Genomic DNA, 18,129 nt, shown 5'->3' with positions numbered 1-18,129 from the left:
TGTATTTATTTTATAATACATTTTTTAAATTGAAGTATAGTTTATATACAATATTATATTACAGGTATACAATATCTTGATTCACAAGTTTTTAAAGGTCATATTCCATTTATGGTTATTATAAAATATTGGCTACATTCCGCATGGTGTACAGCACAATCTTGTGGCTTTTTCTATGCCTGATCATTTGTACCTTTTAATCCATCACTTCCATCTTGCCCCTCCCCCTTCCCTGTCACCACTAGTAACCACTAGTTCTTTTTCTACATCTGTGAGTCTGTTTCTTTTCTGTTATATTGTTTGTTGTATTTTTTTAGGTTCCACATATAAGTGATCTCTTAACAGTATTTGTCTTTCTCTGTCTGACTTACTTCACTCAAGATAATGCCCTCCGAGTCCATCCACGCTGTACACCAGAAACTAACACAACAATTTAAGTCAGCTGTACTTCAATTAAAAAGCAAGCAAACAAACAGCCCATTTAAAATACGGGCAGAAGAACTGAACAGACATTTTTCCAAAAGAGGACATGCAGATGGCCAACAGGAACAGGAAAAGTTGCTCAGCATCACCAGTATCAGGGAAATGCAGATCAAAATCACAATGAGACATCATCTCACACCTGTCAGAGTGGCCATCATCAAAAAGAACACAAATAACAAATGTTGGCAAGAATGTGGAGAAAAGAGAACCCTGGTGCACTATTGGTGGGAATGTAAACTAGCAGCCACTATGGAAAACAGCATGGAGGTTTCTCAAAAACCTAAAAATAGAACCACCATATGGCCCAGCAGTTCCACTCCTGGGCATACATCCGAGAAAAACAAAAACATTAATTCAAAAAGATACATACACCCCACTATTAGCAGCAACATTCTTTATAATTGCCAAGATATGGAAGCATCCTAAGTGCACATCAATAGATGAATGGATAAAGAAGATGCTGCATATATATGCAATGGAATACAACTCACCCATAAAAAAGAAGGCCATTTTGCCATTTGCGGCCCTTCATTCACTTCTTTTTTTTTTTTTCACTTCAAAAACCAGAATTTTATAACTAGCATAAACATTTCCATTGCATCAAAAGCAGCAAAATACCTAGAAATAAACTTAACCAAGGAGGTTCCCTATACTCTGAAAACTGTAAAACTTTGATGAAGGAAATCAGAGATGATACAAGAGTTCTTGTGCTCTTGGACTGGAAGAATCAACATTATCAAAATGGCCACACTACCCAAAGCAATCTGCATATCCAACGCAACTCCTGTCAAAATACTCACGACATTTTTCACAGAACTAGAACAAATAATTCCAAAATTTATATGGGACCAAAGACCCCCCTTGGGAACATTCTGAGCTGCATCCCACACGGTCTCCCTGGGGTCCCGGCAGGATTTCTCCCCGCACCTCCACAGTAGTAACAGCTCATCAGCACTTGCTAATAACCCTTCCTCCCTCCCCTCCCCTCTCTGCACAGCCTGGGACCACCTCCCACACAAACTGCCCTCCCCCAGGCCTTGTCACAGGCCCTGCTCAGCAAGATGCAACCTCACCGAGCCTCGGTTTCCTCATCTGTAAAATTACCGTGGGTCACATGACCTACCTTACTTATCAACCATCAAACTCTACTCCCTTAGTGCCCTCAAGTGCTCGTGTTGGGAATGACCTGTCCCTGTCCTGGACCCCACCGTCTAGTGGGAGAGTTGTAAGGAAGGAGTGGGCCAAGTCCCAAGGAAGCAAAGGGTCCACATCTAACTCTGAGCAAGATATGTGTTGGGAAGATTCTGAGCAATCTGGTGAAGTAAGTATCGTAAGTATCTTTTTATAAAGGAAGAATGTCAGGTTCAGAGACAAGTGGTAACTCACTCCAAGTCACAGCCTGTAAGTGGCAGAGCACACAGTGACGTGCTCTTTCATGATCATGGCCATGGCCCTCTGATAATGAAAACGCAGCTTCTCCCCCTTCCCTATGCCTGCCTTCCTCCTCCCTCAGCACAAAGTGGGAGTGATCAATGGGACAGTAGCTTATAGATCAGGGAGAAACAATGGGGGTGTATTCTGCTGAGAGCCCCTAATCCAGTCCTGGGGAGGGGGGATTGCAAGACAGACTCTGGAGCCCAGCCACACTGGTTCAAAGCCTCTGTGCCTCAGTCATCTCATCTGTAAAATGGGGGCAAGCATAACAGCTTCCACTTCCTGAGGTTGTTGAGACAAGTGAGTGAGTTCACACAGGTTCAGGCACTTTATAATTGTTAGCTAGGATTTTGGGTCCCTTCTACAGACCTGCCCCCTCCCCTAGACTGGGGCCAGGGCAGCAGCAGCCCAGCTCTGACCTACTTAGACTGTGGGGCTGCCAGACCTGCAACCGGAGCCAGCTCCCCTGGGAGGAACGTGGGATAATTTCCAGGAGCTAATGAATTCTTCAAACCCCCAGGGTTTGTTGGCACATCACCCCTGCAGCCCTCTGAACAGTGCCCTGGTTCTGCCTCTCTGGATGAGGGAGAAGTGACCCATCAGAGCCTGAAACTGTTCTGCTTCACTGACAGTGCCGGGACATGCAGGCCATCTGCACCCTCCCATGCATCTGCAGGGACCCGCTGGGACTCCCAGCCCTGCTCTTGTGTCCTGTCTTCCAACTCCCCTGTGTCTCACAGGAAGCCGGAGAGAGCAGTTATTCCCCTAAATTCTGTAAGGTACAACTGAGCTGAAGATGCTCCAGGAGAAAGAGCTCTTCTCCACTCAGCTTCGCCAAGACGAGTCCTCAGTGCCTTTCTCCTGTGTGCGTACGCAGGCGGGTGGGTTTCCGAGCAGGGTGAAGGTGAGCACTGGGGTCTGACATCCACAGTCATTAGCGCTAGATCTGGGACAAGCACTCAGGTCGTCGACGTTGGGCTCACTCTTTAAAATCACAACCCATCCAGGCTAGGCCAGAACAGCCAGCGTGATGGCTAAGAAGTCCGATGAAGGCAGAGCAAGCCGCGTCCCCACCGCGTCCCCACCGCGTCCCCACCGCGTCCCCACTGCGTCCCCACCAGTCTAAGGCTGTAACGTGTGTGCTCCCCACTTCATGGTACCCGGGCTCAGAAAACCAGCTGTCTGCCATGGGAGCCTTGGTCTCTATCCCCAGCCCTCACCCAATCCTCACACATCCTATCATTTGGAGTTTTCCCCCTAAAGAAATTTATAGTCCTTTCCTCTGCCCACTATGCCATGATTCTAGTCTAGGCTACCATTCTATCTTGTCTGCACCATCCAAATCTCTCCCCAATTCTAATCTTCCACCAATCAATTCTTTGTGCACACAGCAGCCAGGAGCATCTTCTGCAGACGTCTTCTTGGGTCACACCACTGCCCTTCTGAAACCCTTCAGTGGCTTCCCATTACCCTTGGGATAAAGTGTAAAACTCTGAGCCATCTTGGTCTGACCTGTCATCGTGCATTTCAAGGGATACAAATAGATATTGGTGAGAATCCTGGTACCAACTACTGTGTATTCAGGTACTGACCATGGGCAGGGCTCTAAGCCCTTTATGTGTCCTACCTCGGACCGTGTAGCTGGGAGGCTAAGCGTATTCCCTTTCTTCAAATCCCAGCTCTGCCACTCACTAGCAAGGCCTGCTGTGCGACCTCTCCGGGATGTAGTAGGTGGGGATACAATCGTAGTTCCAACAGAAAGAGTCCTGGAAGGACTTAGAACAGTGCCTGGAACATATTAAGTGTTAGCAGAATTATCATTATTAATCTTCACCCTGGAGTAGTTACCATGATGAGCTTGGCTGAACAGGTAGGGTAACTGAGGCTCGGAGGGATTAAGTAACCTGGCAGTTGGGCAGCTCGGCCTTATGTTCTGCTGCCTCTCGGCAGCTGAGACAAAGGCAAGAGTGGGAGGGAGGGAGGAGGGAGGGAAAAGGGCATCGTCCACCCCAGCGGTGCCTGCTCAGCCAGTCAGACAGTCCAGGAAAGTTCCAAGCATCATTCAAAATATATCAGAAACACAAGTCTGGGCCTCCCAGAACTGACCTTTTACAGAAGGTGCTTTTCTTCTAAGAAATGGTCAGGGAAACATGGGGGCAGGGACAACGGGCTCACAAAGCATTTAGAAAAAACAGGTTCCAGCCTGGTGGACAAGGAGCGGGAGACCCACCGGCAGTGGCCTATGACTGCTGGAGCCAGAACAATACGGCCTTTCATTAGCAAGAAGGCTTTGCTTGTAAAGCCTCATTAGGACTGTAACCGGAAACCCAGCTTAGGCTAGGTCTGGTCAAGGGAAAGGAAAGGAGGGAGAGTGGCCACCTGCTGGGCGTGTGTCCTTTGCCCCCAGTAACACCACCAGTCCCTGTTTCCCTTCAGCCCCTCGGTGGGTACAGTCCTTTCAGCATCTCCTAAGAGGAGAGAAATGGCCCTGGCCCAGCCTCAGGCTCTGCAGAACTGAACCCTTCCTTAAAATTCCCTGCGAAGAAATGAAATCCTAGCTCCTGGGGGGTGGGGGGGTGTGTGTGTGTGAGAGATGTTTTTCCAATAGTATCCTTTTGCAGAAAGAGGATAAACAAGCAATTAGGGGTTTGACAGCCATCTGTCAAAGCAAAAAGAAACTGGTAATAAGACAGCGGGAAGCCTCAGGTTTGGTTACCAAAAACCCAAAGAAGACCCACCTTGACACCCCGCCAAGTCTGGGAGTGGTCCCCGTGTGGAACTCAGCAACACCTAAGTGGATCTCAAGGTGTAACTGTCCATGCCCTTCCTCAAGTCTAAACTTGATATGATGTACATACATGTATATATGTAGTCTGTCTTACTTTTTTCTCTCTAATCACTTTTATTGAGATATAATTTACATATAATAAAATGCACCCACTTGAAGTGTAACTTTTAATGAGTTTTGACAAATGTACACACCCTGACCAGGATACAGAACATTTTCATCACCTTAAGTATTTCCTCTTTGTAGTCAATCCTCTTCCCAGCCCCAGACCCAGCCCCAGCCCCAGCCCCAAGTATCTACTGACCTGCTCTCTGTCACTGTAGATCAGTTTTGCCTTCTCTAGAATTTCATACAAATAGAATCATGTACTCCTCTATGTCTGGCTTCTTTGTTGTTGTTGTTGTTATTGTTGTTGTTGGGGTTTTCTGACACTACTGTGAATAGAATTTTTTAAAATTTCATATTCAAATTATTCACAACAAACAAACAAAAAAGTATTTCTTGTGTATTGACCTTGTCTCCTATGATCTTGCTAAATTCACAAATTAGTCCTAGAAATTGTTACATAGATTCTGGTAAACCATTACATCAACTGTGACTAAAGACAGTTATACTTCTTCCTTTCCAATCTTTATGCATTTTATTTCTTTTTCTTGCCTTATTGCACTGACTACAACCTTTAGCACCATGTTGAATAAATGGTAAGAGCAGATGCCTTTTCTTGTTGCGGATCTTAGGAAGGCAGGCAGGCAGTCTTATGCCATTAACTATGATGTTAGCTGTAGTTTTATTGTGATACCCTTAATTCAGTAGGAGAATTCCTTGCCCCAGTTTGCTAAGAACTTTACCAGGAATGGGTCTTCAGTTTTGTCAAATGCTTTTCTGCATCTATTAACAAGATCACCTGGTTTTTCTCCTTTATTCTATTCATATGCTGAATTATATTGGTTGATTTTTGAATGTTAAACCAAGTTCTCATTACTGGGACAGATCCCGCTTGGTCATGGAGTATTATCCTTTTTTATCTATTGCTGGATTTGATTGCTACTGTTTCACTAAGAAATTTTAACTATTTTAACCCCTGCTGTACCCCCAGAGCCTACAACATTGCCTTGAACAGAGTTAGTGCTCAATAAATATATCTTGAATGAATGAGTCAGATAGCTTCCTTGATGTGGGGGTCAAAGAACCTAAGCGTTTCAGCATTTTGTCAGAAATGTCCAGACTTCACTCTGAAAATGTCCCAGTCTTCACTCCCACCAACACATACACCAGGGGATGAATGCTTTTCATTCAGTTCACTGCAATATAGCGCAGCAACATGGCCTGGTGGCCACAGCCACAGTCCCTTGGCTGAGCAGTAGTGAAGAGAAGAAAGAAGCACTTGATTTCCCCAGGCCAGGGGACAGCTTCACAGAGGTGATTTCAGAGCTGGTCTCAGAGGAGGTCCAGAAGCAGTCTGGCCAACAGAGGAAGGGGGCCTCCTAAGCTACAGCATGCTCCAAGGCACGGAGGCATGACAGGTTGTTGCATCAGCCACTAACTAGCTGTGTGACCTCCGGCAAATCTATCCTGCTTATCCATAAAAAGGGAATGAAAACAACAGGGCTGCCGAGCATTGTGAGTATCCAATAAGAAAAATACATGAAAGACCTTGAAAAAACTCTAACATGAAGACAGCGTTACTATTAACAAGCTGTTTATGTGTCCAGCACAGCCAAGACTGACAGTCCTTGGGGAAAGAAGGCAGGAGGCTGGGTGCTGCTGTGGCGTTAGAAGCCTGGGTCCCAGAGGGGAGGGTATAGCTCAAGTGGTCGAGCCCATGCTTAGCGTGCAGGAAGTCCTGGGTTCAATTCCCAGTACCCCCTCCAAATAGAAATAAATAAAGCTAATTACCTCCCCCTCATAAAAACAAAACAAACAAACAAAAAGAAGCCTGGATCTCAGCTTCAGACACCTCTGGGAGAGGGCAGCCAGGATGGAGGGCTTTGCTCCAAAGATGGCATCTCCTTGGGCTTAGAATCCCACCCAGATGGGAACAGCTCCCTCCTGGTTAACTGGGTTGCGTTACTGTCTCCTGCTTTCTACTCATGCCTTATAAATCATCTTCTGCTAAAACCAGCACTGACTTCCTGAGCAACTGAATCAAGGGATTTGGCAAATCCAGGAAACATGAAGAAACACCTTTCTTTTTTTCCTGCCTGCCTTATTTCCTTCCTTCCTTCTTTTTCCCCATAAATGGAGCACTAATATGACTTTCCCCCTTTCTAGAGGAAGTAATGGCTTTAATATACAGTATTCATTGTGTTTGCATTTTGGATGACTGCTCCTAAGAGATGTTTTAAAAGAGTTCCAGCAATCAAATACCTAGCTCCTGCATTTACACACAATTTCCCTTCTACTTAAGCTCTAGTTGTGTTTACATACAGGACATCTAGCAGCTTGGTCTGGGCAAGGTACTGCTTTTAGCAGCTCTGGGAGATTGAATTGAAAACAAAGTGTTGGTATATTCTGTACCCAGTGCCTTCGGAAGGGGATGAGAGTGGAGGACAACAGATTAAAGGGGTGGCATGTGAGAGCAGGTAGAAGATTTTTGCTACAGAGTAGGTGAGAGACATGAAGACTTGAAACCAGAAGCAGCAGAGGAAAGAACACAGAGAGTGAAATGGCTTTGGGAGAATTTCAGGAGATAGAAGTGCCAGGTGGACTGGGGAGAGAAAGAGACAGAGAGAGGAGTCCAAAGTAACAGGAACGTTTCTGGCATTGGTGGCTGTGCAGATGGTAGTGTCACCATCCTCCCGGACAGGAAATACAAGCGGCAGACAAGTTTGGGGGAAGGGAAGAATGAAGTGACGAGTTCTGTTCAGGACATGTATTCATTAGTATCTTGGGCATTAACCTGCGACAGATACCTTGTCAGGAAAAACCCTAAACAAAAGAAAGAAGATCCCTGCGCTCCTAAAGCTTACACTCCAGGTGCAGAAGGATAATTCAAACAGATAAAGCAATAAAGTAACTGCAGAAGCCTAGATGAGGAAATTAAACAGAGTCATGTGGTAGAGGTAGAATAAGCTGCAAGGATGGCCAGGAAAGTCCAGCGTGTGACTTGGGAGTTCAGGTGCCAGGCTGAGTTTGACAGTGATCCAAGGACACACAGGTAGAAAAGCAGCTTGGATATAGAAGGTTGGAGCTCAGGTTCCTAGGCTGGAGATGGCCAGAAAAGAGGCCAAAAAATGTATCGCAGGGATAACTCTACTTCTAGAAAAGTAAAAAATACACAAAATGATACCACGGGTACACTGAGGGTTTAGGCTGTTTGGATCTTGTTTTTCCGCTAGACTGGGTAATGAGTACAGAGCTGTGAGATGACGTATGCAATTTATATACATTTTTACACAGCGTAACTATCACAAAGTGAACTTGACTAAAAAAGGGGGTGGAAGGCCAGGCGCAGGGTCCACTAGGGTTGACCAAGCCCAGTTTCTCCAGGGACCGGGCAGCCTCAGCCGGTTCCCACTCCACGGGCATTGGCTCAGGCCGGCCCCCACCCCAAGCGGTGCAGTCGCCCCGCCCACGTCCTACCGCCGGCCAATGGGAGCGCGGAATCCGGGCCCACACCCCCGCCGCGCACCGCCCCGGGCCCGCGCCGCCGGGTGACGTTACGGCCCGGCCCCCGCACGTGACGGCCGCGCGCCGGGCTCCCGCTGGCTGCCGGGCTCGCGCCGCAGAGGCCGGTGAGGCGCCGGCGGCCACGCGGCGCAGGGCGCGGGCCGAGGTAGCCGGTCGTGGGGGCGCGCGCGCATGGAGGCGGCGCCGGCGGCCGCCTGAGGGCCCCGGGGCGAGCGGAGCGGCCGCCTCGCGCATCCGTGGAGTCGCCTGGAGCGGCCTGCACCCGGCGGCGGCGGCGGCGGGCCTCGGAGCCGGCGCGGCCATGGCGACGGGCACTCAGCAGAAGGAGAACACGCTGCTCCACCTCTTCGCCGGCGGGTGAGTGTCCCGGCCCGGCCCCTCGCCCTCGGCCCCGCCCGCGCCCTCGGTGCGCCCGGGCTAGTCACCGGCCTTCCCTGGGCTGAAGCGCCGTTTCCCGGAGAAGGAACTCCCGGCGTCGGCGCGGTGGGGAGGCCCGGGGGCGCGGGGACGCGGGCCCTTTCCCACCCTCCCGGCCGCACCCCCGAGGGTGATTTTACCTAGCGCCCGCCGCGCTCCCACGCCCATCCCCCTTCCCACGGAGTCTCCAGCTTTTTCTCCTTTCAATTAGTGGCCAGTCTGACTACTGTCACTTGGGGGCGGTCCTGCCGGGCCACGCTGCACCTACTGTCTGTCTGCCTGGATTCATCTCCAGGGCCTTTTCCCGAAGGCCCTGGGCAGCCTTGTGGGTGCTCGGTTTGGCCCCGGAGTTCCTCAGGGTAGCGCAGGGACGAGTTTAGACGGTGAAGAGGGCTGTAGCCGTTGGGCATCTGTGGGGCCTGGAAAGTGCTCGTGAACCGTGGGATCAGCAACCTGTGGGAGGGCTCATGGGGACATCGGGACAAAGTGAGGTCAGGGAGGTGCACTGAAATGCTTCTCACCTGCTGGTCGAAGCGTCCAGCGTCAGAAGCAGCATAATTCTAAAATGTGCCCTGTTTTGAAAGCTTCATTAGTTTGATCGTCGCCTTATCTTTTTCAGTGGAGGCAACGTGTTTTTAAGGAGGTTGGGTGATAGGGGTTTAAGAAGGGAGCTGGTGTTTTGAGTTTGTTTGTTTGTTTTTCTAGGAAATAGAAGTTGAAGTGTATTTTAGTATTAGTAATTTTTTTTTCCTTTTAATACAGCCGGTGACTTTGGGTCCGTTTGGAGTCTTATTTGAGGACCTCAGAGGCCTGCCACAGCAATTTTTAAGTGTAGGACATTCTGCACACAGTAGAATTTATTCTGGATTATTATTTTGATATGAGTATTTTAGTTGCAGCTCAGTACTTTAGTTGCTACCCAGGTATGTTCCTTATTACAAACAAGTAACAGTTGAGAATTTATCTGCAAAAATGACTATGATGAAAGTGTTCCTGAACTCTTTGTACTTCTTATTATAGTTGGTCACACAATTACTTTGTTTCTAGGTCCAAAAAATTTTGGTTATTCCTCATACATAGGAAGGATTTCTCATTCATCTCTTCCTGTCATTCCTTTTCTGTCTTTAGCTTCACCTCCGCATTAATATTTACTTTGAGACTAACAGGGTTTGGGGAGGGGGATTCCTAAATCAAGACAGTATATTAATTTGTCATTTTGGGGAATTTTAAAACAAGCTGGCCTTGTAATTAAAGTTATTTTTCAAGCCAAGAAGAAAAAATTTTTTTCACTAATTTTATACTCAGCAACTTAGATTTACTGTATTTAGCAAGGTGGTCTTTAAAAAAAAAATTATTCCAAACTGGGAGAGTTACCTGCTCTGGAGCAGCCCTGGTGAGGCTTGCTGCGTAATTGATGGCCGTGTCTATGTGAATCTCCCGCACGCCCTTCACAGTGCCCTCTGGCTGCTGATTCTCCTCCCGGAGCACCAGCCTCTTACTCTGTGATGGAGGAAAACTGCAGTGGCCGTCACAGCTCGTCTGGACTGATTAAAACGTGGAGTTTATTACGAGAGTGCCTGAAGCCGTTGTGTTTAATAGATTTCAGTTCCTTCATTAGCAGCAGTTCAGGATTACTTGCAGGTATTCAAAAAAGGAGATAAATCTTTGAAAAGGATGCTTTCAGAGTAACCAATTGGATTTTGACTCATTCCCACTAGAATATATTACTTCCATTTCTTTTAGGGAATAACGTTAAAGGAGCTAAGTATTGAATGGGTATATCGTGCAGCGGTCCCACCCTGTCTGGTGGAAGACTGCTGCTTTGCTCTAAGTAACTGGCTTCCGCTGTTTTAAGCTGGCATCTTTCCAGAGAACTAAGTTTGCATCCTTTGAAAAGAAATCAGAACCCTTGCTTTTTATCGGGGGCTCTGTCACATTTCTCCTGTTTATTGAATAGCCGTTGGAAACCAACATCAAACAAGTTTAAAGCTACACTAATTAATGATACTGAATGCATATTTTTATCAGGTATGACAGGACTATGAATAGTTGAAAATTAATTTTAGATCTTGGAAAATAAAAACTATACCCAGAACAACTCACAGTCTTTTAAATTTCTTAAATTTTTTTAAAGCGGTGTCGTGGGTTCTTTGCAAAGGTGAAAATGCCCCTAAGTTAACCTGTAATAGTCATCTTTTAAATATAGTGTTGCTCTTTAAGAAAGAAGAGAACTGAAGGAGAAATCACCCACAAGCCAACACCTAGAAATAAGCACTTTAGAATAAGATCCATGCGTGTTTTGTATGTGTACCAAGTGTAATGTCATAGTTAATTTTTAAATAGTCTCATTCTTTATGTTGCTTCCTTCTTAGGAATATGCTGAGTTTTGATGGCAGCATGGTAGTGGATTCTCAGAGTATACCCTGAATGAGTCTTTACTGTTCAGTGGTTGCAGTGAAGAAGGCAAACAGTTTCCAAGCCCAGTGACTGGAATTCAGTGAGGATACTATAGTCATTTATGACTGGGCTACCTAATTTATTCTGATTACCTAATTTCTTTCTAATTTCTCATTGTCAATTTTTTGCTAGTATAAACTGGACATCCTTATGTGTACATGTGCGGTCATCTGATTGTTTCTTTAGGATAAACTGTAAGAAGTACTATTGCTGAGTGAAAACACATTTTTAAGGCTTTTGATACCTACCAACACATTTATAAGCCACCTCTTAGGGTGGGTTGCTTCTTTATGAGCAGACCTCATTCATTTGATGTTATTTTTAGTAACTTTAAGGATTCTACTGTTTTCTGCTTTCTTCCCTCCTATCCCAAAATCTGTATAGTATTGTTGTCGAAGCAAAAAACTTACTCAAACAAATTTCATTGTTGCTACATAGCAAAACCTATTATTCCTTTTCTACTGTTTAAACCATCTCTTTAAGAGAAACTCCAAAGTGTCTAGGCTTCATGTCTGTTGAGAAAAATCTCTTGAACTTTCCCTATGAAATGACTTGGGGGTTCTGGTTGTCCATGTAGTGGCAGTGATGCCCTTCACCTGCTGAACAAGCAGCAGCGTGGCAGGTGGCGGTTCAGGAGAATACTCAGCCCCTGAAATAGCTGTACTAAGCTGTCCTTAGATTTAGAGGTGGATGGCCTGGATTATGGGCTTTGGCTCTTATTTTTATGGCATGATGTTTTCTTCTGTCATTAAATATACGTATGTAGCCTTTAAAGTGTATTTTAATAGGAATATGGTATGTCTTTAAGGTTTTAAAATATACAGTCTAAGGTAAGTGTTCACAATTCAGTATTTCTCCCCTTTATGGACAGCTGTCACCTGGTATACTCCTGTCCTGTGCTTGTCCCTACAAATTTAATCTGTGTCAGCTAATGGTTACTTTTGAAGTGTTAGACACATGTTAATGTATTTGCTAGGAATTATTTGGAGAAGATGCAAGACTTAATTGAAATGCTTAAGGAAGTTTTGATAAGACATATAGTGTGCACATATATTTTAGATAATGCTTAGTTATATGAGTATATGAAGGATATAAATTGATTTTGCCCAGTGTATTTCATATAGGTGACAAACATTTTTTTAAGTGTGTTGTGTTTGAAAGATTCCTGCTAGAATTGAAGCTTCATGTGGGTAGCACCCATGTCTGCTTTCTTCACTGGTGCATCCCAGTTACAGTTCCCCATGTGTCAGAATTACTTCATCCATACTCATTTAATGATTAACTAAAAGAATAAAAGATACTGTGCATCTTACCTAGAGGTATGGATTGATGTGGCCTGTTGAATTGTCCCAGATAAAGAAAAACGGTACTTTATTTGTGAATTAGGAACATGGTTCTGTAGTAGGATTTGCTGAAATTGTGTTGGCATAAAGTAACATTATTTTGGATTTGTGTATTTGTGAAAGATACTGATTCTCTTCAGGTTCAGAAAATCCTGTAGAGTTTTTTTATTCAGGGTGCTATTTCAATTTTTTTTTCTAAATGAGGTAGAATTACAGAAAACAGCATCTAAAGGATGGTTAGCTGCATCAAAAAACGCATTTTGCTTTTATCAAGTGAATACAGAATTTGCATAATCAAAATCTTCTAAGCCTTATGCTACATACTCAAATAAAACATTCCAGAAAATTATGTATAAAGAGGCACTAGTTTTTTAGAAGTAGTGAAGACAGAGGTAGCAGATAAAAAGGGGAAATTACCAAAAGCTCCAAAGATTGGGATTACAGGGTGTCTGGCATTAGTGTTAGTTAGTAGAATCCATATTGTAGCTGTGTATAAACTGTGAGTCTGGAAACCAGTTTTTTATCAGTTGGGTTAGCAAATTGTAATAAAGAGCATCTTGGTTTTGGCTTCAGTGTCTAAAATGAGTGAGTGGATGTATAGAAAATAGAGGTTCTTGTTAAAAACATCTGGTTTTAAAAATTCTTCTTCTTGCTTGAAACTCGGAGTTAGAAGGTAAAGTATTTTGTGCATAATTTAACATTTTTGTCTCCGATCACATGAAAATAGTAGAAAAATCAGTGTGTGTGTATATATATATATACACACACACGTACATATATATATATATATATTATATATATATATATACACACACACACTATAGTAATAATTGTCCAGCTTTGTTCTGCTATAAACTGGAAGACAGGAGCCTAATTCATGGACAGAAAAAGCAAGCAAGGCCTATGTGGGCAAAGATAAACAGCTAAATACATCTTTTTTTTTTAATATATTTTTATTGAAGTATAGTCAGTTTACAGTGTTGTGTCAGTTTCTGGTGTACAGCACAATAGTTCAGTCACATAGGAACATACATTTGTTCTCATATTCTTCACTGTAGGTTACAAGATATTGAGTATGGTTCCCTGTGCTGTACTAAATACATCTTTATGTCATAAACACAAGACTTCGTTTCTCAGCAGGAAGGATAGAGAATGAGGGGAGGGACATTTTTATCAAAAAAAGAAAAAAAGTAGTAAAAGGGGAGAGGTGCAGGAAAATACCAGTAACAGATTTCTTTAGAAAATTAAGTAAATAGACTTCAGAGAGTTACTATTTCTTGTGACCGCTCTGAGACACGTGTGATTTAACTGCTCTTCGTGGCCTTTCTGCTACCCTAGTCAGACCTTTTGGATGGCTTTGCTGAATGGAATATCCCACAGAGAGTTCTCTGAACTTTGGCATCACTGACTAGAGCAGTATTTTAGGAGCGAAATTAAATTAATATCCAGGGGATTTCCTCATAGCTGTTAGAAACATAACCCACTAGAAGCACAAGTCCCATCTGCATTTTGGAAGATTACTGATAATAGTTAAACCCTTTAAGTACTTTCTTGGAAAGCTTGGGTGTGAATTTTTTTGTTGACTAGGCTCATTAGGAGGCTTTCAGTTGTAAGTAGTAAAAAATTCACTTCCAACTGGCTTGATTATTGGCACATAGACCTAAATTCCAGAGAGAGCACAGGCTTGGGAAGGTCTTATCTACATAGCTCCACAGCGTCACCATGGGACCCCACAGTGACTGCTCTGCTTTCCAGAAATATCTGCTTGATTCCAAGGTTGGTCCCTGCATGAACACAGAACAGCTTCCAGCACCTGCGGGTGTTTCTCCACCATTGAACAAGTCTTGAGCTTAACTCTGATTAGACCAACTTGGACGTGCACCCAGCTCTAAACCAGTGTTGCTCCCGGGGGGGTTACTGCTACTTATCGTGGGCTGAATTCTGTGCCCATCTCTGAACAGATGGCATGACGTGACGTTAAGTGAGTTGGGGCTAAACTAGACATGAGTTCAATCCCATTCCAAACTAAATGGCTTAAGAAAATTGGGATCTTGTCAAGACAGAGGAAGAGGAGAATAGATGCTGAGAGGCATCCAGCAGTATCCTCCACATTGGTCATACTGCCTTCAAATATGCTGTCCGTTTTACTGATCTGGAGCAGAGTTTCTCAACCTTGGTCAAATCATTATTTGTTTAGAGATCAGGGTTGTCCTGTACAGTATAGGATGTTTACCAGCATCCCTGGCCTCTACACACGAGGTGCTAGTACCCCCTCCCCCAATTTCAACAACCAAAAATGTCTTCAGACATTGCCAGGTGCCACTGGCTTGAGGACAGAGCTGCTCTGGTTGAGAACCACTGACTGGTCTAGAATAGTGGTCTTCAAACTTTGATCACACAACCCTGTGGTTAAAATGCACATCCCCATGTGTATTCATAGTACTCTATTAATTTTATACACATTCTGAAACATACACACAAAACAGAAATTAAATGGTGGGGCTTCTAAATAAAGTGGAATTTTATTTCTTTCTGTAATGTTTTCTTCCTGTATGCCTGTGGGTCACTGCATGTACTCCCTCACTTCGGAGATTAGTGGTTTAAAGTATCAGGATCCAATCAGAATCAGTTCCCTGACTGTGATGCTGACGCTGTGTCATCTCAGAACTCGATGTTGACTGTGACTTGTCCTGTTGTCTGAGCACTGGCTGCCAGGGCCCTCAGCTGAACCGAGAGGAGCCGGCTCTAAGACTCAGAAGGAGGTGGCGGAATCTGCCGTCTGCATTGACCACTGCACCAGGTTGTGTGGGCAGAGCAGGAAGGTTCTAATTGTCAGCATGGTGACCTGTAGAGTGTTGAGAGGCCTTTTCTGTCACTGTCCCTTTCCCTGTTATTAGCCCCTACCGGTCTGGGCTGTAGATGGAGTGAGGTTGTGAGGCTGAGAGGCAGTAGCTTGCCCTGTCCAGAGGCTCCCTGCAGGTGGGTGGCTGCTGCATTAGCCTGGGTCTGCAGGATGAGAAGGGACCGGTGTGGTGTGCTTAGGAAGGACATGGGGGTGACTTCCTACTGAGTGTCCATCTTGTTGCCTCATGGTGGCCATGGAAGGATGTTAGTGGCATTAGGGAGCATGGGGACCAAAGGAAGGAAAGACACCTAATCTGCAAGGTTCCCAAGCAAGTAAGGCCGAAGGAGTTTTGGGGGGGGACTGCTAGTAGGCCCAGTACAGGGTTTCCCAGTGTTGGGACTCTTGGTGAGATTGAACACCACCCCAAAGAGGCCTGCACAGCATTGTCACTGAAATCATAACATTCGCTGAGGCGAATTATGTATGTATATACTTGTATGTACACACGAGTGTACATAATGTACACAGCCAGGTGGACCCCCAACAAGACCGAGACTGTTTCCATAGGACTTCTTCTCCCCCTGTCCTTCTGCCCAGAGAACCCCAAACGGAAGGAAAGAAAAGGGTCCCCTCCTCCACCAAGCCCCATCCAGCCACCTATCTGACTGGCAGTGGTGGAAGCAAGTTTTGAATCAGATTTGAGATCGACGTTTTAGACAGAACAGAATTTGAAAAACTGGAAGTTACCAGGAAGTCATGGGTCTGCCTGTGACATCATTGATAGGAAAGGCAGGATTCAGTGGAGCACAGCTGAAAACCGGTGATGGTGGGGGGCTGTGAAGGACTCTCCCCTTTCCGAATTGAGACTCCTGAAAACTCAGTTAACACCTTTTGCAGAGTCACAGTGGGAAGGTCTTCATCCCTCCAGTTGACCTTGGTGAGGAGTCAGGCCGATGTTGAAGGTCTTGGCATCGAAGACTTGAGAACTGATGAGAACTTTTTTCTATAAAAAATATAGTTTGTTGTACTCTTAAGTGCTTTGGACCCAGCATGATTAAATATCTTTAGAAAATTTGGAAAGCCAATCTAGAGAAGTCAGTATTTTGATTTATATTGTCTATTATCTCCTCAGGTTGATGAATTGCCCTGTATGTGTTGGTTCATGAAGAAACAAAAAGCAGTTGAACTGAAAGATAACTTCTAAAATTCTGCTATGAGATATCTTAAATTTCAGGAAGAATCTTCGGTGGGCAATTTAATTTAATATCAGAATCTGTTTTCTTCTGATTAAGAGTATTTTAGTGAATATGTATGCAACTCAGCTTGATTTAAGATCTCCTTTGGGTATTTTTCATCTAAGATTTTTTTTCCTGGTAGGTGAGGAAGGGCTTAGCTACCAAGTGGTTATTTCATACCGCTGTTGACAGTGTGCAGTGCTTTCCCAGGTTTCAGTTGTTTTCCCGTGATGCTCTGAGGCGGCATCAGCCCTCCTGCAGAGGAGGGAGCTGGAGTGCCTTAGCTCACCCCTGGCAAGTCGGAGACCACCTCCCCTACTCCTGCCCTGGACGCGGTGTGTGATGCATAGAACACTGGCTGTGCAGTGAGTGTGTCTTGTCACCCCCAGGAGGTGATCAGCCAGCTGTGCGCAGGCACATTTGCTTCCTTAGACAGGCACTGTCCTGCGGGCCATCCTCTGGTCAGTGGCATTGGTTTGGATGGCAGTTGGCCACGGTGAGAAGCACTGCTAACCTAGGGACAAAGCAAATGTTGTTGACTCGTGTCGTATTGAAACTTGTTGACTTTCTGATGAAAGAATTTACCCAAAGCTCTGTTTTTTTCAGTGACCTGGAGTCATGGTATTGATTTCAGGTATGTCTTTATCTTACTCAAGAGCTTGTAGGTTTTCCAAAGTTTAAAATGTTATACTGCTTTTTAAGCACATGGTTATTATTTTAATAGTTAAGATCAATTTATTTTGTGTGAATAGACACAGATTTGGAAGGTGGTTTTTTGGGGTTTTTTTTTTTTACTTTTTTAAAATAATTCCCATCATACCCCATTTTCTTTAGATACATTCTAGTGCTTAGAGCACATTATACAGACCAACATTCAGTTGGGCTCACAATTTTTTCTTGATACAAAAAGACACATTCGAGTTTTAAAGTCCTAGTTGTCTAATCAACAATTTTCCATTTTGAAAGTGGATGGAAATAGTCTAAATAAGCTAACTGCATGTATATAGTACCTGTTTTTGCATAATTATCCCGAAGGGAAAACCATAGTACAGTTGGAAGAACACAGGCTTTGAAGACAGGATGTGGATTTGGGCTTCAGTTTAGACACTTAGTCACTTGTGGCTTCTTTGAGAAAGTGGATAACCTCATTGAGATCCAGGTTCCCGGTCTGTAAGGTCAGGATAGTATCACCCTACAAAATCCAGGAGAGTCAGACGGTAGTTGTTCGGTACATCAAGTCCTTCCTGCCGTGCTCCCTTCTCGTCCTGATTGTGGTTCTCTGTGTTGCTTTGTGGATGATGGGCTTTGGCCCACGGTTCAAAAAACACTGTGTAGACAAACAGTTCAGCTTAGGCTATATTATCATCATAATTTTAAAGCAGGGTTACCTAACTAGCCCAAAACAGCTGTTTTCCTCTCCTCCCCCTCTTCCCCTAATCTGTACACTTCATTCTCTTTCTTTCTGACATTCAGATTCTTCATGGTAAATTGAGGCTA

At 44.7% G+C, this 18,129-nt stretch overlaps 1 protein-coding gene across 1 annotated transcript in view; it reads left to right on the top strand.

Moving 5' to 3' along the window:
- Positions 1-8,417: 8,417 nt before the first annotated feature.
- Positions 8,418-18,129, top strand: part of SLC25A33 (solute carrier family 25 member 33) — a 28,264-nt gene continuing 18,552 nt past the window's right edge. Inside the window, exon 1 of the mRNA XM_074377481.1 lies at positions 8,418-8,692. Coding sequence (XP_074233582.1) covers positions 8,637-8,692 — 56 coding nt within the window. The 5' untranslated portion in view covers positions 8,418-8,636. The remainder of the gene's footprint in view (positions 8,693-18,129) is intronic.

Source organism: Camelus bactrianus, chromosome 13 (assembly GCF_048773025.1).
Source record: "Camelus bactrianus isolate YW-2024 breed Bactrian camel chromosome 13, ASM4877302v1, whole genome shotgun sequence".
NCBI lineage: Eukaryota > Metazoa > Chordata > Mammalia > Artiodactyla > Camelidae > Camelus > Camelus bactrianus.
This window is presented reverse-complemented; position numbering and strand designations above follow the sequence as displayed.